This window comes from Semicossyphus pulcher, unplaced genomic scaffold (assembly GCF_022749685.1).
Source record: "Semicossyphus pulcher isolate SPU_LCO1_2020_fin unplaced genomic scaffold, fSemPul1.0.p SCAF_17, whole genome shotgun sequence".
In the NCBI taxonomy this organism is placed as follows: Eukaryota; Metazoa; Chordata; class Actinopteri; order Labriformes; family Labridae; genus Semicossyphus; species Semicossyphus pulcher.
In genome coordinates this window covers 26,933,080-26,956,974 of record NW_027211681.1, presented here as the reverse complement: position 1 = coordinate 26,956,974, position 23,895 = coordinate 26,933,080, and the positions used below count along the sequence as shown (strand labels likewise).

General features: G+C 42.8%; 2 protein-coding genes across 2 annotated transcripts; both read left to right on the top strand.

Moving 5' to 3' along the window:
• The first annotated feature begins 5,464 nt into the window (after nucleotides 1-5,464).
• Nucleotides 5,465-7,884, top strand: LOC138594298 (rho-related GTP-binding protein RhoU). Its single transcript, XM_069665360.1, has 4 exons — nucleotides 5,465-5,735; nucleotides 5,939-5,997; nucleotides 6,139-6,168; nucleotides 7,396-7,884. The coding sequence occupies exons 1-4, from the start codon at nucleotides 5,465-5,467 to the stop codon at nucleotides 7,882-7,884; spliced, it is 849 nt and encodes a 282-aa protein (XP_069521461.1).
• Nucleotides 7,885-11,979: 4,095 nt separating this feature from the next.
• arhgap19 (Rho GTPase activating protein 19) lies at nucleotides 11,980-18,974 on the top strand. The gene is made up of 12 exons (XM_069666504.1): nucleotides 11,980-12,047; nucleotides 14,139-14,413; nucleotides 14,591-14,671; nucleotides 14,787-14,996; nucleotides 15,209-15,435; nucleotides 15,654-15,740; nucleotides 15,858-15,923; nucleotides 16,433-16,639; nucleotides 16,734-16,841; nucleotides 17,706-17,819; nucleotides 18,198-18,299; nucleotides 18,845-18,974. The coding sequence occupies exons 1-12, from the start codon at nucleotides 12,004-12,006 to the stop codon at nucleotides 18,887-18,889; spliced, it is 1,566 nt and encodes a 521-aa protein (XP_069522605.1). The 5' UTR covers nucleotides 11,980-12,003; the 3' UTR covers nucleotides 18,890-18,974.
• Nucleotides 18,975-23,895: the final 4,921 nt, after the last annotated feature.

The window sequence follows — 23,895 nt, the reverse complement described above, 5'->3', positions numbered from 1 at the left end:
TCCCTTTCTTCCTTTCCCTCTCTCTCTCCTTCACAATCAATTTTACCAATCAGCTGATCTCTCTCTTTCTCACACGTCCACCAGGGGTTGCCCCTCCTCCCCCCCACCTCCTCCATCACCTCCCCCCCGGCTCCATCAGCTGCTACGTAAGGTGGAAATCCATCATTGTGTGTAAAGAAGGTGCTTGTGCATGCTGCGTGGCCATTACCATACACACACACACACACACACACATGGTGGGGTAGGGGGGGTGATTGGTCCAGGTTTTTTTGGGGTGGGGGGGCTTTAATTCACTGATTCACATGCAGACAGTATTTCTTGGAGGAGGGTGTGGCAGGTGGGTGGGGTCTGGCTTTTTTATTTTAGGGATGCTGGATGGTGGCGGTGATGGTCGTGGGACGGAGGAGAGAAGAGGAGGGGGGAGGCACGGGGTGATGGGGAAGGGGGAGGAGGGGGGAGGGGGGCGCCACGGCTGCCGGGGTCAGGCCTGTGTGTCCTGGGAAAGTTGGGTTCTCCATTTAAATCTGCACATGTTGCGGCCTTCTGGTGGCTGCGTGAATGCGCACGGTGACAGATGGCCCCAGCCCATAACTATAGAGTCCGAGCACCCCGGTCCCCTGAGGGAGAGAGAGAGAGAGAGAGAGGGAGAGGGAGAGAGAGAGAGAGAGGGTGCAGGGGGAAGGAGGAAGAGGAGAATGTCAGCTGATCCCATCAAAAAGAGAGATGAGAGAAGGAGGAAAGGCAGAAGAAGAAGAGGAGGAGGAGGAGGGTTGATGATGTGTGTTTGTGTGTTTTTGTCTGCGTGTGTGTGTGTGTGTGTAATAAAGGGGGGAGGGGCGGGGGTCTTAATCCCAAACCTTAAATTGAGTTAATGTATTTGCCTGGTCTGCAAACTCCAATAGGAGGCCCGGGGTCCCCAAAGATTCTGATTAGGTGTCTAGTTTATCAGATGTTGGAGGAGGAGGAGGAGGGAGACTGTTTGTACATGAGGAGAATAGCAGCTTTGTATGTTCTGAGTGTGTGTGTGTGTGTGTGTGTGTGTGTGTGTGTGTGTGTGTGTGTGTGTGTATGAACAGGGTTTATGGGTTCCTGGGTTTTGTGCCAGCTCTCTGCCTCATGTCTCCATTGACAGAGCGGGAAGAAGTCTGTTGTTTTTCTCTGACTCTTCATTAATCCTGTTAGGCAGCGACGTCCGCTCTCTCTATGGAGAGTGAGGACGCTTCTTTAAACGGTGTTGTGAGTCGTTTACTTAAAGGAGCAGTTCACCCCTGGAAAAAGCCTCTGTCAGTCAAAGCTGGTGTTCTCTGGATAGAAGCAATAATATTTTAAACTGGAAAAAGTCGTGGTTTTGCCCATTCTACATTCCTACAACACCCAGTGTGCATTGCGCCCCTCCCTCTTAAAGGAACGGCCCAGCAAGAGACGCTAGAGTGAAATACTACCGCGTCGCTGCAGGTGATGGCTCAGAGCGGGACAGAATCTGAAATACAACGAGGATGGATCGTCTAAAAACTCTTCAGGTCTGCAGTCTACATTTCAAACCTGACGATTCTGAACGAGACACGACATCGGAGGCGGAGTAGTTTAGCGAGGTTTTCCAGGACTCATTGGAGAAGCGGATAGCGTCCTCCAAAGGCACAGAGCAAAACTGCATCCTATTTCCTACCATAATGGCATCAGCTCCCCATAACAGCATGATAGGACTGAGGTTGGAAATTGGCGAACTGGCCCTTTAACTTATCTGCTGCACTTCTGTTAGTCTCCTTCGATTTCCATAGAAGTCACTGAGAGCAGCACTCTTACCTGTAGTATCCGGTCTTTATAAAGAGAAAACACAAGGTGTGAGCAGCCCGTCTAATAATGATATTATTGGCCAGTTTATATAACCTGTTCAAAAAGTATGACAGTGAATTGTATCTGTGTTATCTTGGCACAGACGCAGTCATGATGATGGTCTGCTCTGAGACCGTGTTGAGGAGTAACGAGTACGACTGGTGAGGCTTCTCTTTGGGGGCTTTGATGTTGCGTGTTGCCATAGCGAGGAGTTTGACTGACAGTCAGTCATCCAATCATGAGAAATCACATACCGGGGAGCTTTTTGAGTCGTCCAATCATGACTCCCAGTTTGTGCTGTGTACGTACCTGATAGTTAGACAGAAACTTTTAACTATATCATTTCATATTTAACAGCTAACATTTACACTTATGCATCATGCCTCAAGTCGAGTCTCAAGTCATTTATTTTTTGTCAAGTCATCAAAACAGTGACTCCAGTCGACTCCAGTCCAAGTCTCAGGTCCACATCTCTGCTGACTGGCAGCTTAAAGAGTGAGGATGGACAAAACTGGACAATACTACTCGGACTACTTAGGGAAACCAGAACCGATCCAACACCAAAAATCCATCGATCAGTGACGGTACAAAGATAGAGTAATTCTTTTAGGGCCAAGTTTGTGTGCGATGGTTAAAATAATGCAGGACCTTCACCTATGAGACTAGGGATGAAATCCTGTGTGGAAAAACGCTGCCCAACGATGTATCACATTCCCATTTTCGTACACTGGGCGTGTATGTGCTCGTTAAAAAACAAGCACACAAAACAGCAGTGCTTCATGAAGGGCCGATAACAATGCCAGACAGGAGAATCGATTAAATATACAGCCTCCGTCCTGCACGTGTAATCAGAGGCAGCATTATAGAAAGAAGAATTTAACAGCAGCTAGCATAGCTAACAAAGTTAGCAATGCCTCATATTAGCTTTTTATGTTACCGATGCAAGTCGAGACATTTGTTTACCTCAGAAAATGATCATGTGATAGGTGTGTGACGAGTCAGGGGAGGAAGCGTGGTGACTGATGTTTGTGTCTGCGTCCTCGTCTCTTAAAGTCTCTGTTTCTGTCTGCACACACTAAATCTTCACTACAGTGTAGGAACCAAATATGTGTATTCAACAAGCATTAAAGTGTTATTTTCCTGTATGTACTGATGGTTATGCCGTGCCACTGCAGTTCAGGTATAAAGGTCGGAAGTTCGCTGTCTTGGTCAGGTGTTTTGATCCCTGAAGACCCTGGCTGAGGGTGGTGTGTTTTTGTTTGTTGTACGCTGAATATCTTCACATGCCTGCCCTGACGAAAAGTGTTTAAGCACAACTGAGTCTGGCTGCGAGGATGAAACGTAACAAAGGCTATCGATTTAAAAATCAAAAGCATTTCACGCTCTGCTGTCTGTCTGTTTGATGACTTTGTTTTGTCGATGCTGCAGCTCCTGCTGTGACTGACATCACCACAAATTATTCAAATTATTGTTTATTATGTTTGTTTATGAGGGCGAGACAAAAGGCAGAGAGGTTCATGGGAAGTGTGAAATCACAGAGACTCTCTCTGCACTGGAACAGGTGGAGAAGACTTCAGGTAGGCCTCGCTGTCCAATTCTGATCCACTGACAGTGGAGCTGCGGGGTGTGTGTGTGTGTGTGTGTGTGTGTGTGTGTGCGTGTGTGTGTGCGCACGCGTGTGTGAAGAGATGTCTTGTTCTTTGCTGGTGCGTATGCTCTCACTCCCACTCACTGGTGTTTTTTTGTGCCGTTCAATGCATGGCAACACATTCTGCCTCCCACACACTCACACACGCACGCACACACACGCACTCGATGTCGCTCTGTAGCTTCTTGGTGAAGTGAAAACACATGAAGATTCTGGCTGGTTTCTTGTCGTAGAGTCATGAATTATCTTGAGTGATTGCACCTGAGCAGGTGCCTGAGGACAGGCTGTGGCTCAGTAAACCTGGAGGATGTTTCTGAACCACATTTTAATTCTGTTCTTTGATTTTAGTGCTTTAGGATGCTGGTACTTTGGAATAACACGTCTGGTTTTGTGTCCCTTTTATGTCTCTGTCTCAGCCTCTCTCTCTCTCCGTCTCTCTCTCTCTGTCAGTCTGTTTCTGTCACTACCTCTGTCTGTCTCTCTGTCTGTCTGTCTCTCTTTCTCTCTCTCTCTCTCTCTCTCTGTCAGTCTGTTTCTGTCACTATCTCTGTCTATCTCACTGTTTCTCTCTCTCTCCCTCCCTCCCTCCCTCCCCCCTCTTTCTTTCTCTGTCTCTCCAACTCTGTGTCTCTGTCTCTCTCTCTGTCTCGCTGGTGACAGAGATGTGAGGCGATGATTCATCCTGCACCTCTCCTCCTTTACTCCCCACAGATGACGAGATCCTGCCACAAGGGGGCGTCAGTCCTTTACATCTCCACACAGTCTTTTCCTCTTTACTACTGAGGTGATTCCAAATGTTCTCATGTAAAGAACCCCTGAACTGAACCATGAGAGTGTTCAGAACCCAGGACCAGAACTGTCACACGTTCTGTCATTGTGTTCCTTTGAGATGGAAGAAATACTGAGAACCCGCTGGAGACTTTTCAGGGACCCCTGGGGGAGACCCCGGACCACACCTTGAGAAACACTGTACTATGGAATCATGTGTAAAAGAATAAGAAAGTAAATGTGGAAATATAAGGGAAATAAATGAAGGAATAAATAATAAATATTTCTGGGAATATAAAGAGAAATAAAATAATTTAGAAGGTAAATAAGAAACGGAGTAAATATAATGAGAAATAAATAGAATCATAACTAAACGTGGAAATATAAAGTGTTTTGTTATTTTTTCTATGTCTTTACTTTCTTGCTTCTTTTCCATATTGTTCTTTTTTTTTTCAAGTTTAACAGCCGTGTGGAGGTGAATGCTGTGATGTGATAAGACACCAAATAACCAAAAAAATAACAAAGAAAAATGTTAATTTGTGACGTATTGTCTTTTATTCACTCGTTCCATTCATCATTATTGTAATGTATTCTGCAGAGAGAGCAGGTTGTGTCCACAGGAGCTCCAATGGGAAGATCTTTATAGTAAGATATTAAAGCAGTGTTATCACACAGCTGCCATGTGTCATCTCTTTTTATGTATTTTTGGAATATTATTTAAAAAATGATCCTATTTATTTAATGTTTGGCTGCAGAAAGATACTCCGCAATAAAATATCAATCCGCTTTTAATATGAAAGGTTTCCATCTTTTAATAGGCTAAAGATGGAGACATACTGTACGTCTGACTGGACGGGATCAAGGCTTCCTGTAAGCTCAGTTGATTTCACTTGGAAAGCTGCGGAGCTTCATATGGTGCTCTGCGCGGTAAGCCTCTTAGGAATCACGACCACAGCAGATGTAGAGAGAATGCCAATCAGGAGCTCCTGCTGAGCGGAGAAACTGGACGGCTGCGCCACTGCGCGACTCAAATCTCTGCCACGGCTCATCAGAAACACAACTCAATATTGTTTGGCGCTTTTTGTTCGCTGTTCACAAATCTGAACCTTTCGGCAGATACACGTGAGCTGTCAGGAAGATGACGCAGCGCGCAGGGAGTCTCCAAACAATCTAAACCGGCTGACAACCAAAACAAATCCTTGTAAACGCGAAGCCATGCTGCCGCAGGATGTCGGGAAGCAGAAGCCCCGCCGTGTGTCAGAGCCTCTGTGCGGGGTAGACGGCCCCCCGGCCCCGTCTCGACTGTTAAAGAATCGGGACTTCCCCCTGTACGTGAAGCGCAGGCGGTCCGGCTCCGCACCTGAGCGCAAGGTGAACTGCGTCCTGGTTGGAGACGGAGCTGTGGGCAAAACGAGCCTGATCGTGAGCTACACCACCAACGGATACCCGACAGAATATGTCCCAACAGCGTTTGACAACTTCACCGGTAATCTTTGGCAACAATGGAGCGGATTTTTAGCGTTACGCACAAGTTTTACGCACACCTGTGTCTTTTATTCGCTTACATGCCATATTTTCCGTTTTAAAGATTGTGTGTTCCTCCGCTTCTCGAACCTTATAGAACATGACAGAACGTGTTACCTTTAAATCCTTTAACACACACTGTCGGTGCTTTCCTTCTCTTCTCAGTGATGGTTGTGGTTGACGGAAAACCGGTGAGACTGCAGCTCTGTGACATGGCGGGACAGGTGAGCTGCTTCTCTTTTCTCAAAGCTCAAATAGGATTCAATCTAACATTTAACACACCTGGACAGGTGGCAGCTGTATGATAAGTGCATGCATTTTAATTGTAAAACTCAGCTGTACTTCTTTCTGCTGTTTCACGGTAGAAATGGGGTCTTGTTGACGGATCAATCAATGTAAGTCATCAGCGATCAATCAGTAATAGTCAGTAATTGTTGTAACTCTTACATGTGTTTGTGTTTGTTGCCCCCTGCTGCTTGCTTTTAGTCCTCAGCTGAAATCCTTTAAGACCCCTTAAGATGAAGTTCCCCCCTCATGTAACTCTACAGTTCACAGCGCCCCCTGCAGGAACGAACGGAGCTTATGATTCATAAGTTCAGAAGCCCCCCTCTGTTACCCTGTGCTCCATCGCCCACTTCTGGTTGAGTGTTAAAATGTCTTCACCATATTTCAACCTGAAGCTGCTCCTCCTTTAAAAATAAGACACTGACTGAGATTTAGTTTAACTTTAATCATAAATCCACAACTTGTCTCGCTTTTGTATAATTTATTCATTTTTCTCTCATTTACTTAACATCTCGTCCCTGTTAGAAATAGCACTGTGAGAAGTTTTGATGCAGCCTGTTTCTTCAGAAGGAAGTAGTTTTACCAAAGACTTAGTATCCAGAAATCTCAGAATCCTTCACAGGTTTATAAATATCCTAAATTCTCTCTGAAATAAGTTAAAATGTCAGAAATTTTTGTCATTATTTTGCTTTATTCCAAGTCTGGCTCCTAATGAGACCTGCTCCACATCAAACCTCGACTAACTCTGCTAATAATCCAATCCAACTTTATTTGTAAAAAACTTTAAAACAACCACAGAGGACCAAAGTGCTGTACAGAAGAATAAAAGACATACAATACAGAGCTCACACAACTCACGCATAAGATACAAATAAATAAATAGAAATAGATCAAAATTAAAATAAAATAAAATAGACGTAAAATACAAATACAGTCAACATGTGCAGAGGAGCCGCAACAGCAGAGGCACGGCCCCCTCTGAGCTCACGCTCAGTTTTCATCTCAGAAGCAGCTGATCGGCTGACCCGAGAGCACGGGCGGGCGTGTAGGGGTGTAGCAGCTCAGAGAGGTAGGGCGGGGCAACACCACTGACGGATTTAAAAGCAAATAAAAGAATAATGTCAAAACTCTACTTAGGACTCTTTTCAGGTTTACTGAGAACCAAAGTGGGTTGCGTTGTTTTGTATTTTTCTAATTTGTACTGTATTTTTAGAGCTATCTGGCACTATAATTTCCCTCAGTATTAAAAAAGTTCCATCTTATCTTATCTCAAAGACATGGGGAAGTCAGAAGAGACACTATTCTAACCTGGCCTCTTTGTTTCTGGTTTCCTGAAGGACGAGCTGGAGCGCCTCCGCCCGCTCTGCTACAAGAACGCCGACGTCTTCCTCCTCTGCTACAGCGTGGTCCGCCCCTGCTCTTTCCGCAACCTGATCGACAGGTGGGTTCCTGAGATCCAGCAGCACTGTCCCGGAGTTCCCCTGGTCCTCGTGGGCACCCAGCTGGACCTGAGGGAGGACGTCCAGGTGCTGATCCACCTGGCACAGAACCAGGAGCGGCCGGTGAGCACCGAGGAAGGCCTGCAGCTAGCTCAGGAGCTCGGGGCGGTGAGCTTCGCAGAGTGCTCGGCGCTGACCCAGAAGAACCTGAAGGACACGTTTGATTCGGCCATCTTGGCCAGCATCGAGCAGACGGACACTTGCAGCGCCCAGCAGCAGAGGATGACTCTGAGGAAGAAGACGCCCGATAAGATCAAGAGCCTCTCGGAGACCTGGTGGAGGAAGATCAACTGTCTGATGGGAGAGCAGAGCTGTGACTTCAAGTGAACAGCTGCATAACGTCAAACCTGGGTCTGATCATGTGTGTGTAAAAAAATACTTTGAGTAGATTTGGTTTGTTTTGGCCTGTTGACAGAAAGTTCCAGATGGGTGGGGATTATTACCCCATGGGACAACAAAGAGCTCACCGGTGACGCACAAGTTTGCAGTTGAGTGTTCCAGTGTGGAGCCTCTGATTCACACTGCAAGATCAGTTTACTTGTAAAGAAGAGAATGACACAGTCTGCAGAAACAATGGTTTAATACGTTATGGGGTGCAGGTAGAAGCTTTTGAAAGACTGACAGCTGTGCACTTTTTTTAGGACTTTTGGGCCCTTCTCAAAAACCAAACTCACTAAAAGTCTCTCTCAAGTCTCCCAAGTTAACAGAAGTACATATAACAGCTGGTGTTGGCATGGCTGTTGATTTTTGTGCAAGAAAAAGGACAATTAATTCTGAAGAATCGCCTCTAAAATGAAGCCAAGATGGTTTGATATTTATCCAGGCAGGGTGCAAACGTCTGCTTTTAAAGTTAAACCTAGCAACGCACTTTCTACGTCATCGGGCGATAGGGAAGCCTGATCTTATGGCTACGTTCCTCTCCGACAGCTAGCTAATTGTCCTTTTTGGTTCTTTGTGGGAGTTAACATAAAGCTAAAGGGGTTCACACTGTCCTTCTGTAAATGTAAGCAAAGGGGAGTCGATTGCTTCTTGTGTTAACTGGGACACCAGCTTAGAGGTGAAACTGGCACAGCCAGTGAAAACAACAGCTCTCCGGCACAACTCAGTTTGACTTACTTGGACCAAAGAGCTGTTGGGAAGAATCTCATCCTTTGCAAACAAGAACTCTTGCTCTTTCTGTATTTGTCTCCATGTGGATGACCCCACCCATCTAAGGCTTGTAGGCGGTTAAAACAAACCCACAACATGTTCTCAGACCCAGGTCTGCTTTGGTTTGCTGAAAGGAATCTGACTGTCCAACAGGCTAACGGAGATTTAAATGTTTTTGACTCGATGTGTTTGTCACTTTACACCCCAACATTTCTGGTACTTTGTTTGACTGTTAGTCTGTATGTTATTTATTTATTTATTTAGACTTATTTTTATTGCCATTACTGATCATGGATCATGCTCAAAAGCCTTGATTAAAGTTTATAACAACTGAATACTGTACAAGCTTGTTTCTTTCAAGTGAAGAACACTGAAGGGAGATTTAAGGAACAAGCGATTTGTAAGAAATGTTCAAACACTTCAGTAGTGTTTGTTTCTTCAACAACTTCTGCTCCTGATCCGTCACTAGATTAAAAAAGGACATGTTGACAGGTTAATCGGGATCAAGTGTCGTTGATTGCCTCATCAGCTTCTTGATCCTCCTGACCCAGACCAGTTACACACAGACAAACTCGCGTGTGCACAAAAAAGCATCCTTTACTCTGATATAATTCAGGAGTTGGCATTCAGAGGCACAGCATGTCCTGGGTTATTTCCCTGTGATATAGAGGTGGGAAAAATACCACCACTTTGCTCAGCATTCCTATCTGATTCAGAGCCGGCCTGCTGGAGGCACGTCAGGTCGCAACCTCTTCTAATGGGAGCAGACAGGACCACCTGGGCTGGATTAGACCAGCATATGGAGCCTGATTTTCTCCCCACGGAGGCATTACACCTTGAGCAGACAGGAGGGGCAGATTCCCCCACATTAAGGGTTTATATAGTTCAATGGGTAACCTTTAAGTCAGGAAAAAAAGGTTATAGCAGCCTGTTGCAATTCAGGGGATGCACTAACTTACCTTACTTTCATGCCCTAGAGAATTACCCTAACCTTAACCATAACCACTTCATGTTTAACCCTAAATCCTACCCTGAATGTCACCTTTAACCAATTCTTAAGATCAAAATGTAATGATTAAATGTTAGGACCCCCAAGAGGGGACTGGTTTCTATATTGTGACTGTGTAAACAGAGTTCCCACGTGGACTGTTAAAAAATTTAGGGGATGCACTATCTTACTTTTTTTCCATGGAGACTTATGCCAGCTTCAACCGTAACCACTTCATGTCTTACCCAAAATCCTACCCTGAACTTACCCTTAAACCAATTCTTGACATTAGGATTTGATGATAAATTGTTTGGACCCCCAAAAAGAGACAAGTCCCCATAAGGTGTCTCTGTAAACAGAGTCCCCACATGGACTGTCAAACAAGTTCACCAAAAAAACCAAAGGAAAACTAATTAAGGTTACAAGTGTCTTTTCATACACAAATTAAGGGGGTGCACTCACTTACTTTCATTTCCTGCAGAGTTACACCAACCGTAACCATAACCACTGCCTGTCTAACCCCAAATCCTACCATTAATTAACCCATGAGTCCCCACATGGCTTGTTAAACAAGTTCACAAAAAAGAAAACAAAATAAGGTTACAAATGTATTTTTATACACAAATTCAGGGGATGCATTCATTTACTTTCATGCCCTAGAGACTTACCCCAACATTAAACATAATCGTTACCTGTCAAACCCCAATTTACCCCTTACCAAGTCGTAACTTCAAAATTGAATGATTTAATGTTCGGACCAAAAAGGGCACTGGTCCCTGTGATGTGACTGTGTGAACAGAGTCTCCACATGGATTGTTTACAAAAAAAATAAGATGAAAAACTTAATGAACCATCCATAAATAAATAAACTAGACTGTGGAATCTGATTGATTGGTCTAAAAATGATGTGTATACACATGTAACTTATAGGACATCTCATACAAAGTACTGTAGTTCCAAAATATTCATAAAAGGTGGTATGGACCTAAATCAACTGTTAAAATGACAAACAAAAAGCAACTGTAATATTGTATGTTACATAAGGCACAAGGCATATTGCTGCAATATCAGTGTGTCTAGAGCAGATGAATGACTCACCCACTACAATCAGGTCCACTTGAATTAATTGATAAAATCAATTTACTAAGCATGGAGAATACTACAGTGCAGGACACAACAGGTTAAGTTTAACAGGTGTCCTCACTTAACCTGACCCGGATTCCCTGAGAACCAAACAGCTCGGCAGATTTTACAGACAGGTGTGGTTGCCTCTCAGGCTAATGAGGCTGATCATCTCACGACTTCTGGTCACGGAAGGTTCATTGATATTTTACACAGAGGATCCCTTTGACTGCACAAACTGTCACAAACCTAACCAGCATAATATATACTGAACAGTGATATTACACTAGTTACTTCTCGATGCGCTCACGCTTCTATTTAAGAAAATAGCCAGGGAAGAGAGTTTGAGTGTTTTTTGAGGTAGAACAGGGAGACAGTCCTCGATATGTGAGGAAATGTTCTCCAAAGTTTATCCAAAGCTGGAATTACGCTTTCTGGGTTAGACAAATAAAGTTAATATCTACACGTCTTAATATTTTTTGGGGAAGTAAATTTGGGAGTGATTAAATATCAAATAATACAATCCCTAGTAAAACTGAAAGAAGGCGGTTAGTGTGTTGGCTTTCTTACTAGTCAATAACCCAGAGTACTATTAAATAATAAAAATAATAAATAATAATAAAAGTTGAATATACTGTCATACACTACCATGCTGACCCTGGATAAACATAAATCCGTCTACGATCAACATAGCGGTGATGCCATTAGGATTTATGGAAACCAACATTATTCTTGGTTTAAGAAGTTTTACTTTACTCAGTAGATTTTGAGAGTATTAGCCTACTTTGATATTAGTCCTGCCGTACTTTAAATATATTGGGACTTTGGACACATTTCTACCAACTCCTCTCAAGTACATATGAGAAGCAGACTGGACAATAAAGGGAAAAATACATTTAGAAATGTGTAAAGAAAAAAGAAAAAAGAAAAAAAGAAAAGCTAAAAATACTGCGATATTATGTCATTTTGCACGTTTTGCTGTTACATCTTTTTGTTGTATACTAGACTCCTTTTTCTGCATACAGATGTTGTTTTCCTCTTGACACAGCTAGTGAATTCAAACCGACCAATCACAGTGAGGGACATGCAAATCTCAGCCGGAAAGTCACGCCCACGTTCGACAAACTACCAATGGCTGATGAGGTGGGCGGAGCCTAAGGGGTAACAGCGGAGGATTCAAACTGAACATGGCTGCGGGTAAAAATGTCGATGAAAACACTGAAAATACAAGGTAAGAACGAATTTTGACTGAATTTAATAAGTTGTCTATGATATTATGATAAAAACAGAGTTAGTTCCACTCATGGCTTAGGCTAAACTCGACAGATTTTAAACTGATAAAAGTACGTTAACGAGACTGACAAGGACTGTCACTGACGCTTCAAGCCAAGTCCTCCATCTACCAAACGTTAGCTACCGTTAGCCTCGTAACGTTACCGTAACAAAGCTGGAAATTGTGTTATGGTTAGTTAGAAAGCTGCAACTTGGTTGCCCGACATATTTGTGACAATTAAAGTGTCTATTCGCCGCTATGTGAAGCAACCTTAGTGGGAATTCTCAGTTTTAAGCAGCTAACCGTTGCACTGTTAGCGGAGGGATCTTGATTCGCTGTATTTACTTATTAGCTTAATTGCTTATCTTAGCTAACGTAAATTTAGTTGTGCAGTAGGCTACTGTGAATTAAACGATAATGTTACTTTATCTCTTTTGTGGCTCTGAGAGAATAACCCCTGAAGAAGTCATCATCAGATCAATTTATTTAATGATGAAAAGCCTCATTGAGAATAAAAATCTCTTTTACAAGAGTGTCCTGGCCAAGACAACAGCAGCACACTTTATCAAAGCTTCAGACATACAACATGTAGCCTAACAATTACAAAAAAACAGGTCAGCATAATTTTCACATAGCGGAAAGTCAATGAAGTATCTTCAACTTGATGCATCTTCCTCCAACATCTTCAACATACTTTAAAAAGATATAATGAGATAAGCTCCCGCAGACCTGAACCCCCCTTTCCCCTTTTCAAGACGCACTTTGGGAAATCAAGCCTTGTGAGTGGGTCACAGAGCGAAGACTGTAGCTTCCAGCATTTTTCAGATTAATAAAATTACATAAAACGGAAGCAAGTTAAGAATTGCCTTTATAAATAAGGACATGCCAGTGATTTAGTCTACGGTTGGACAATGCAGGGCAGCCAACTCGAGCATAGCGGGAGCAACGATGAGCGAGGGCCTTAAGATTTGTAATAAATCTCGATGCTTCGTGGTATACAGTGTCCAGAGACCTACAAGTCTACTTTTTGCAAAGAAAAACACGATTTATTGAGATGAACAGGTTGGGCTTCTCAGCTTCTTCTTAGGGCATAGTATGTATATTTAATGTACCCTCTTGGCCTTCACTATATGGGTAAAATCTGCAGTTTGTGCTTACATTGCTCAATATATTGTGATGATGATGTGACGTGTGATAAATATACAAATAATGAAGCATGCATATTAGCTCCAATGTTTAATTTCCCATGTCTTTCTGAGCTCAAGATGTCTGACAAACTTCTTGTGTTTGTAATGATGTCTAGTCTGAGTTCAAAATATATCTAACTAGGGATGCACAGTATTGATGCCGATATTTCCAACCCTTTTTGCAGATTGCCGATTTCAATACCGATATATTAGTCACATGTTTTGCAGAGAAAACATTGCAGAGAACATCAAGTCTCCCCTGTAGTGGAATTGAAATCATGCCTACTCTTATTGTAGTGGCCAAAAATGTCGTATCGTTGCATCAGGCTTTTTTAGGGAATCATAGAGCATTTAGGCAGAATTAAAGCTTTTTTATCGGCGGAAAATATCGGCAGAAAAATGACATATCTGCCGATGCTGATGTCATTGTCAAGCCATAATCTGCCGATGCCGATAACGTGCCGATAATATCCTGCATCCCTACTTTCTGGAGTTCGAAATGTCTGACAAACTTCTTATGTTTGTCATGATGTCCCTCCTGAACTCAAAATATATCAAAATAACTGACAAAGTGTGGTTCTTTTTCACCACAAGGTGTTCCTCAACCGCATTTCCCTCCATCTTCTCTCCTTTCTTCCTCACTGTTTCCACCAAGTTCACCTTATAGGTCAAATCTTTGCATAATGAGTTTGAATGCAAGGCTAGTTTTTTCTTCTTCATAGAGCTTCAGGTCTTTTTTGATGTTTTTATTGCACAGGGTCAGATCATGATGACGACAGCCTTAGAGCCCGGTGTTTATTTTCAGCAGATCCAAACCAGCCAGAAAACAGTTGATTCAGTCTTCATGTGTCTCCCCCCGCAGAGGAACAGTGAGCAGTATGGTGACCAATCTTGAGGAATCACCTGGGGGCTCTCGTGCTGGCCGATCACCAGTCATCTTCAACCAGGACTTCTTTGTGGAGAAACTCCGCCATGAGAACCCCGACGTCTTCCTGGAGCTGGTGCTCAGTAACATCACTCGCCTCATCGACCTCCCTGGAACAGAGTTTGCACAGCTCCTTGGTGAGGAGAGCCCGAAGACGCCAACAGGTGGAAACGGAGGCTTCTTTCGCTCGTTCAACTTCCTCAAACGCAAAGGTCAGAGGTCATGTCTAACAATCATGATTTAGACAGACCAGGGAACCATAGCAGAGTAGCTGACTGATCCAGCTTCAGGGACACGTTGCAGAAAGGAAAGAGCTGTTTCTCTGATGGGTCTTTCACTAACTCTTTGATTATCATCACCTACGTTTGTCTGTCTTAATACATCCACAGATAAAGGCGTTGTGTTTGGAACCCTGCTGACGGAGAGCTGCATCGCCCAGATCTACCAGCTCATAGAGTACCTCAGCAAAAGTGAGTCATGTAAATGAAATCCAGTGTTCCTTTATAACAGGTGTTTTTAGTGTGGATGGCATTAGTTTGCTCTGATTAGCCATCTGCTGATGCCCGTCTGCTCCTCCGCTCTCAGATCTGCACGTGGAGGGTTTGTTCCGGGTGCCGGGGAACAGCGTTCGGCAGCAGGCCCTGAAGGAGCTCCTCAACAGCGGGACTGATGTCGACCTGGATTCTGGAGACTTTCACCCCAACGACGTGGCCACGCTGCTCAAGACTTTCCTGGGAGAGCTGCCCGAGCCCCTGCTCACACACAGACACTTCCACGCACACCTAAAGATAGCAGGTGAGAATACGCAAACACACAGTCCGAGCTGTATTGTCCAGTCGCGTGTGCAGGAAAATCAGTCATAAGGAGAGCAAAGGCTTTCTGCTTCTGTTGCCTCTATAGGCTTGTCGTCTGTAGCTAAGCAGAGGGGAAAAGGCGTTAGATATTTTGAAACGATTCTTCTAAATCTGTTCATGACTTTCTTCCCCTAATCTGTGTCCCCCGTCCAGATATGACTCTGTTTGACGAACACGGCAACAAGACTGCCATCCCCAACAAGGAGCGTCAGATAGAGGCCCTGCAGCTGCTCTTCCTGCTGCTACCTCAGGCCAACCGCTCTCTGCTCAAACTGCTGCTGGACCTGCTCTACCACACCGCCAAGCAGCAGGACAAGAACAAGATGTCCGCCTTCAACCTGGCGCTCATGTTTGCCCCGCACGTCCTCTGGCCCAGACACGTAAGAGTTGAAGTTTTTCCTTCATATTAAAGGTTCAACCAGCAGACAGAGGATGATCAAACACGTCATAAACCAGATGATCATTTGGTTCTTTAAAGCATAAACAGCAATTTGAATTTCATTTGAGGTTTAAGTCAGATCGTTTCTGTCTCATAGTGATAAAAAAGTTTCTGACTAACCTTTCAGAACTTTTCTGACCTCTGCTTTGACCTCTCCAGATGACAGCCGGTGACCTCAAAGACAATCTGAAGAAGCTGAACAACAGCATGGCCTTCCTCATCAAACACTCGCAGAAACTCTTCAGGGTGATTATCGACCACACACAAACTGAGCGATAACACACTCTCAGAATTGCAACAAACATAATATGTGACTTGTGTAATAGATCAGGATGAATGCCGTGTGTGTGCTGTGTTGTTCAGGCTCCAGGCTACCTGCGGGATTACGCCAAAGTTCACTTCACTGGGACCAAGGCTCTGCAGACCAAGGTTAGTGGAGGGTTTGATTTGATAAAGAACGTCAACAGAAACCTGAAACACCTGATGTTACAGGTAGAAAACGCCCTGACTCATTCATGACTTATTGACCTGATCAGTTATCATCAGCTCGTTATGTAGAAACACTTTAATCAAATAATCAATAACCTGACAGACTACAGCCTGGTAAACACACAGGGAGGATTTAAGTCCTCTTCATCGTGAGGAAGCGGTGATGAAGATGATGTTCGGTTGGTTAAACTGTGTTGATGAACAAACTCATTGTGCCTGTTCAAATCATTCAAATCACAGCCTGACTCTCTCTCTCTCTCTCTCTCTCTCTCTCTCTGTCTGTCTCTCTCTCTCTCTCTCTCTCTCTCTCTGTCTCTCTCTCTCTCTCTCTCTCTCTGTCTCTCTCTCTCTCTCTCTCTCTCTCTCTCTGTCTGTCTGTCTCTCTCTCTCTCTCTCTCTCTCTCTCTCTCTCTCTCTCTCTCTCTCTCTCTCTCTCTCTCCTCTCTCAGGATGATCTGGAGCTGCTGGCGGCGAGCAGCTCTCCGGCTCAGCGGAGAGTGTTGCCCCTGAAGAGGACGGCTGTTCTGCGCCCGGGCTCTCAGGAGCAGTGCCAATCACCGGCTCAACAGTACACGGAGGAGGCTCTGAAGGAGCTCTTCAGACACGTCAACCACAACATGCCCGACTCGGCCAAGAAGAAGAAGCTCGTCAGACAGGTTAATATCAGTCTTCAGCTGATGTAGAAACTGAGATTGAACTTTCTGAATATGAAATTAGAGTATTTCTCTTTTGCTCTTTTGCTATGAGCAGTTAGTCAAACAGACGACCTCAGGGACGCCCACGAAGGACCAACAGCAGGGCCCCCCAGCGGCCAGCAAGAAACATCCACGTTCCCGCTCCTTTGGCGGCCTCATCAAGGTACTGAACCATCCTGGAAAGTCAAGACGAGAAGTAGAACCAGATTTAAGTTGAAGAAAAGACCCTCATAGTTTCCGCCCTTCAGTTGCACAGACATGAAGAACAAGAAAGCTGTCAATTTTGTGTTCCTAAAGTCATTTCTCATACTTGGTCAGGATTGTGACAGAGTTTTCTTAAGCGACGTAGTAAAGCGGCCTCTCCCGATGTCCTTCTTATTGCATCATTAAACACTGACCAAGTATAAAGTTCTGAAGGGACTTTGTGGAAGTTGATAGACTGTTGGGAACGTGATTGTCGTAGCAACATTTATTTTTGGCTTCTAATTAGTCCCAAATTCCAGGATGTCAAAGCAGAATCAAACATGATTATATTTCAGTCAGACGACTCACGTTTGTGATGGTGTGAAATGTTTATCGCAGCAGCAGGTCGTGTTTGGCGTCTCCGCTCCGACCTCAGCACTCCTCACAGATTTATTTTACATGCAGACATTTAAGGAGTGATGAGATAATATCTTAAACCCCCCTAGCCGGAGCCTGGGGGTGGATGCTGGGGCTGATAGTATGAGCGCAGAGCTGGTGCAGGGCAGCGGTGGCAATGACAGAGCAGAGAGAGAGAGCGGAGATCTAGCAGCTTAAATAGACGCCACATTGGGAGGAAGTGTTTGTCAGGTGATTCGAGTGTTTCATAGTGATGATCTCTGTGTGTTTCAATCAGCTCGCTCTGATGCCTTATCTGTAAACTCTTCCAGTGCACGCTCTTTTCCACAAACCTGCTCAACCTGTGATGTCCGTTAAAGCTGAAATAATGTGTTCACTGAGCTAAAGCAGCCATTCATAACATTCCCACCTGATGCCTTTCAAACAGCGCAAAGCTCGCGGTGATCAGCTGACGGGAGACAGGCGCGTCAGACACATCTCGCCTGACGCCATCACAAGGACGGGCAGGAAACATGGCAAAGAGAACGTCATCCTGCAAGCGGTGAGCCTTTATTTCTCCTCCAATATCTGATGTTATAATTGAATGCACTTTATGTTGTTTATGTTCTTTGTGTTTCTCTTGATTACACACGTTTGTTCCCTTTTTATACGTTGGGTTTAAACACTGTGACCTGGGCGCTGGGTTAGCTCAGTGGGTAGAGCAGGATGCAGTCCGCGATGCAGCGGCTGCATGCTCTTTGCTGCATGACATTCCCCTCTCTCTTCTCCCCATACTTCCTGTCTCTCTTCAACTGTCCTTTCTAATAAAAATAAAATGGCCATAAAAATAATCCAGAAAAACAAATCAAAGCCGAACAATAAAAGATGACCTCTCTTCTATCCCGCTATCAAAAATAACTTGTTGTGCATGTGTGTACAGGTGAACAGTCCGCTCAGTGGCCCTGTGATGGGGAAGGCGGGGCTGGTAGTGAAGAACCCAGACTTTACCTTCCACAAACACAAAGCTCTGAAGATTTCCAAGGTATGAGGTACTTCTCTTCTGTTCTTCTTTTTTATGTAACTCCAGAAAAGTCAGTGAGCAGAAATACTCGTTATAGGGAAACGTTTATTTTTTACCAACTGTTGTGTAAACGTGCCTGTTGCCTTGCAGTATCTTCGATCTGTAAACAAGAATCCACAGTGACACACTGTCTGCTTTTTATTTATTTAAGAGCTCTAGAAATTGTGTTTTGATTAAATTCACGTAAAGAAAACAAATAAAACCTATCAAGACTTAAACACTGTGTTTAAATGCCACACACTTGTCATAAACTTATTTTGGGAAAACCTTGTGTTTTTATTCAAGTTTCTTTCGGCACATTTTTGGAAATAGACATTTTGCTCCGTTTTTTTCTTAACAAAAAACAAACAAAAACAAAAATGTATTTATTGTACTTGATTGTACATTTTTCCTTCAGTTTTTCCCAACATTTATGTTTGAATATCTTGTTAAACTTTTATTTATAAGCCCCTCCCCCTGTCCATCCACCCTTCCACCCCTCTTCCCTCCCTCCACCCGTCTCTCAGCAGGACTCGCCCCCCGTCACCAGGACGTGTTTCTCTCCGGTTTAAGAGAGTAAAACCCGACACCTCCTCCTCGCCTCGGGCAGGACTTGGGCAGTATTAATATTATTATTCCTCCTGTTCGTCATCGTAGTGAGTCTGTTTTTAACTGTGACTAATATTCAGCAGCTTCAGTGTCGGCCAGAGCAGCCAAACCAAAGCCAGGAGCTCTTCTTCTCTTCTTTTAACTGCTGGACATGATGGTTTCATTAAGTCCCACATTCCCAATATATAAAATGGTGTATGGAAATTCTTTTAGCCTGATTCTGTTAGTAAACAACATATAAAAAGATTATTGATCAGCCCCATTTGGCCCTGTTTTAACTGAACAGGGCCATAAGACATTTATGTTATGTTTCTAAGTCCCAGCCGCAGCTGTGAGGAATCTGAATCAGATCTTCTGATAACCTTTTAATATTGTTTTAATAGTTTTTATACCACGTTAAAGTCGGGGGTTAAAAGTATTTTAAAATCTTTTTTTCTGTTTTCATTCTTCGTTTTGTTTTTTGTGAATGAATGTGAGAGGACTTGACTTCTCCGGCTTCCTCCCGCAGGCCAAACACCTGCTCGTTAGGTTCACTGGTGACTCTAAATAGGTGTGAGCATGAAAGGTTGTCTGTCTCTGTGTGTCAGCACAGGATGAGCGGTATAGATAATGGATGGATATTTATCAGGGCGGATAAACAATTGGCTCATGTCAGCCTCACAGTTATATTAACGTAAATCTGTTGTGGCTTACATGATGTCCAAAAGGCACTTAAATGATTTTACAAACAGAAGAAAATGCGTATTTAAATATGAAACGTCACCTGTAGATAATTTCTCCTGCAGAGGGCGCTCTGACTTCATTGTTCACAGCACTGTGAGAAGAGAGATGGTGTATCAGGGCCATTGGAAGTCGAACATTTGGCAGAAAAAAAACACAACCTTTGTACTCGTTTTGTTCCTCGCACGTTTGTGACTTTATAATCTCATAAATGTGCCTTTTTTTCTGGCAAATTTACAACTTTAATCTCGGAATTTATTTCTCTTTTTTTTTTTGTTACAATGGCCCGAATACACCGTCATAAATAAATATGGAATTAGCTTAAAAATGTTTTTTACAGTAACAGGAAGACATTTTAAATTTGCATTACCTGTTCTGTAAGGTTCCCAGAGCTATGACAAGTTAAATCATCCATCTTTGATCACTACATCTTAGGTAACTTATTTTCAGCTTAAGAAACGTAAAGGTGTGGGTGACCTTTGTCTCACTGTGAATAATATACTCTGGTTCTTGGCTCTGGTTTGTCTCCGCTGCCCTCAGACCTGCTTGTGCCAGTAATCACTTTAAATGTGTGTTTTTTTTTAGCTACTGTAACAGAATCTATGACCACTAGCGAGCTGAGCTTACAGGCTGCCGTAGGATTTGTATACATGTTGTACAGTATGTGTGTCTGAGTTTATAGACGTGTTGGGAGCTGTGGTGTTTGGTACGATAACTGTTTTTATTTCCTGTGTGTACAGAAGCAGCGAGCAGGCCACTTTATTTTTTCATGTTTCGTCCTGTTTGAAAACAGGATTTAATGATTAATCTCTTTTTCTGCTTGTGAAACTTTGTCTGGGATCCCTGTTTGTGAATCTATCTAATGCGAAATGTTACATTCTCAGACTTTCTGATCAAACTTGGGGCATTTTTTTTTTAACCGTTTTATTTGTTTGATTTGTTTTAAGGTGGATGGTGAAAGGTCATTTGTTCGTTATGTGGATGGTTTAAGTTAAGTTTGGTTTAAGGTTGAATTTAGCAGAACTCTGTTACAGTCAGGTCCTCCTTCTTCTTGATATAGGGCGAATGTTTTCTAGTGTCTGAGGGGGAACAGATTAAAGTCTGAGTAAAGCGAGAGAGGAAACATGAGCCTGCTACACTTATTATTGTGGAATCTTTAGTGGACATTTACAGGATGAAGTAACAACTTTGACAGGTTCTTACAGAGTGCCAAAATAAAAGCAGAGTAAAGAGACAATATTTACTTTGATCTGAGCTCATTATAAACATTTCTCTTTACTAAACACTTTAAAGAAGCAGATATCACAAATGCAGAAATGTTTTTAGTGCATCAAGAATCTTTGCTTAACACAAGCAGCTGTGCAATCTGTTTCAAATACAGTTTTACTTTATAACATTGTGATTCAAATCATTAAAGATCTTACACTAAGGATGAGCCGCTTTAGTACTTGAAAGTGTTGTGTATTTGCAGGTACGTAAACATTTACATGTGCTCAGTCAGGTCACAGATAACTTGTAGGTTTTATGTTTTCAGGAAGTGAAAATGTGGCTAAATATTTGTGCAGCTTTACTCTTCATGGCTTGACTTAACTAAGTTCTGCTCAATTTGTTGTATAGCGAGAACGGATGCACCAGCACCAACTCCAAAGCACAGAGAACACAGAGAATCCCAGAAAAGGTCAGAGGTCAGACGCAGAGCTGGTTTTGATCTGATGCTTTGCAACATGAGCCAGGACCCAAACTGGCGAAGTGAATACGAATGAATGACGGAGAAATCTTCACGTTTTTCATTAATTAAACTTCTCGCTCTCATGTTAGGAGTCGGCTTCTGGTGCATCCGGACTTTGTGTCGAAGGTGCTGTGGATGTTGTAACGAGGGGATTTATGCAGGTGATGATGTTGACTGAAATCTCAGCTGGAGGGAGACATTGAAACCTCACCTCATTTTGTGGTTTTTAAGTTTTATTTTTAAATGAATCCGACTGAATGAATCTCAGGAGACGAACACGCTTTAAAAACTAAACTGGGATCTTTTCAAGTCGTCTTTTCCTCCTTCACAAAGTCTTCTCAGCTCCTCCTTGATGGAGAGAATATTTCTGTTGATGGGAAACAAATCTGTCTTTCATGCGGGTGGAGTTTACGAGCCACACATAAGGTACTTTATATTTTTTCCCCAGACGACAGCAGTGTTTCTGTTTGTTGTGAATCTTTATATTTAAACACAAAACGCTCCTCGTAGCCGTGTTGTTTACGTCTGTCAGTGTTTCATGTACGTTTTTTTTCCTCTTTACATAAATGTGAAACATTTTGTTACTGATATCGTCTTAACACCGTCACTGATGAGTTCTTCTGACCACTGAGAGATCAGCAGGTTAACAGATGAAAGTGGGAGGAGTTTGCACCTTTTGATGTCGTCAGTGACGCCTGGAGAAACAAGACTTTTACACTGAATTTGCATTAATTCAAAGGGGATGAACTTCTATCCTCTCATTTTTAAGCACAGCTGCTTCAGAGTCGAGATGAACTCATCTGTGAATGTTGTAGCACCTGGTTTTAAACTGTGGTAACCTGTTTGTTTTTGTATTTTAGTGTAAAATAAGTTAACCCTGTACAGGTGATTCATTCCTCGGCGAAACGTCCGCTTTGGATTAAAACTTTTTTATGTTTCCTACTGAACGTCTGTCGTCAAGTCTGGATTTCTTTCTTTTTATTCACTTTTTTAAAGTGTTTGCATTTAGGGAAGAGTTTTCAGGACAGGCATAAGAGACAGAAGAGAGGAGGTGGATTTTTGGGGTTATTTTTTGGATTTCTTGAAGTTGAAAAGTCAAAAGATGTTAAGAAAAAGGCAAACTTTTAGTATTAGTACCTTTTGTAAGACAAAATAGATTAAAGGAAGTTGACTAAAAGAAGATACAATAAAACATCCTCTTTTAAAGTATTTTTTCTTATATTTGGCCTCCGTACAGTTTGACTTAATTCTCCTCATTTCAGCCTTATTCTGAAAAAGAAAAAGAAAAAATCCTCCTTTAATCCTTTTTTCTATATATGTTTGGCCCTGACAGTCTTCCATATACACAACAGAAAATAGTATGTGGAATAAATAGCCTTTAAGATCCACCTAAAACAAGGTCGGCCACCAATGCAGTGCTTCTGTTGCCCACTAGAGGGCGGCAGAGCACAGCATTTGTTCAGAATTTACTTGTACTGTTATTGTTAAATCAGGACTTACATAGTGATATCATATTATGTTGATACTTATTGAGTAACTCTCTCCCTCCCCCCCTTTAGGAAGGTCAGAGAGGTTCAGCCAGTGAGGTGTCTCAGGAGCGGGTAGGGATTCAGCAGTGCAGGCAGTGATTCCTCTGGTATAGACAGGTTTTCTTCTCCACTTTATTGACAGGTAGCCTTAAAGCCCTTTCCCTTTTAGACTGGAGGACAGCTAATGTTAGACGTAGATATAACTGAGAGGTCAGTTTAATAGACGTGCAAATAAAGTGAATTTGCACAAACCTACTTCCTCATGTAACAAATTAAAATTGTCTATATATTTGATCAGGTGGAGATGCAACGTTTAACCTACCTTTATCTTACTATTACAATATCTATACACTTTAAAGGATATCTTATTTGTCATGTTGACATTTCAGGCTTCTCTTCAGGGCATGTGTATTGCCTAATAAATCATATCAATGAATGATTAGAGATTAACTTATCGGTGAAGCTTGTTTCATGGTATAATGCACAGCCATGGGAACATGCTGTTTATTCTGGAAGAACCGAGACTTTGATGTACAGCAGTTATTAACTTGAAGCACACTGAGGGACATGTTGATGTCATGTTAACTTTGCACAACATCTTTTTTTTGTTTTGCCTTTTATTTATAAGTTTAAGCAGGCAGGACTCTAAACATGGCACCACAATATGATGGAGGAGCGTGTTTGAAAAGAGCGTCGACCATTAATTTAATTAAGGAAAAGTTTGGGTGCAACTTAAAAATCAAAGGTTTCCACCTTAATTAGGAAAGAAACGACCTCATCTTAACTTTTTTGTTGTTATTGGTCAAAAGATTTTGAAGTGTGGAAGTGCAGAATCGATCTTTGTGAGACATGAGACATATTTTTCCTTTACAAGTGGTGATTAAACAGTTAGTGGTGCATCTTATCGGACTTTTGCAAACGGCTGATTTTCTTCACCGATACAGATGCAGATAAATGCATCTTTCCTTCCACCGCTTGCAGACCAACACGT

Coding starts and splice junctions, on each gene's coding strand:
- LOC138594298 (XM_069665360.1), top strand. CDS start 5,465: ATGCTGCCGCAGGATGTCGGGAAGCAGAAGCCCCGCCGTGTGTCAGAG. Junction 5,736..5,938: donor AGCGTTTGACAACTTCACCG/GTAATCTTTGGC, acceptor TTCTCTTCTCAG/TGATGGTTGTGGTTGACGGA. Junction 5,998..6,138: donor TCTGTGACATGGCGGGACAG/GTGAGCTGCTTC, acceptor GTTTCACGGTAG/AAATGGGGTCTTGTTGACGG.
- arhgap19 (XM_069666504.1), top strand. CDS start 12,004: ATGGCTGCGGGTAAAAATGTCGATGAAAACACTGAAAATACAAG. Junction 14,672..14,786: donor CATAGAGTACCTCAGCAAAA/GTGAGTCATGTA, acceptor CTCCGCTCTCAG/ATCTGCACGTGGAGGGTTTG. Junction 16,842..17,705: donor CCTTTGGCGGCCTCATCAAG/GTACTGAACCAT, acceptor CCTTTCAAACAG/CGCAAAGCTCGCGGTGATCA.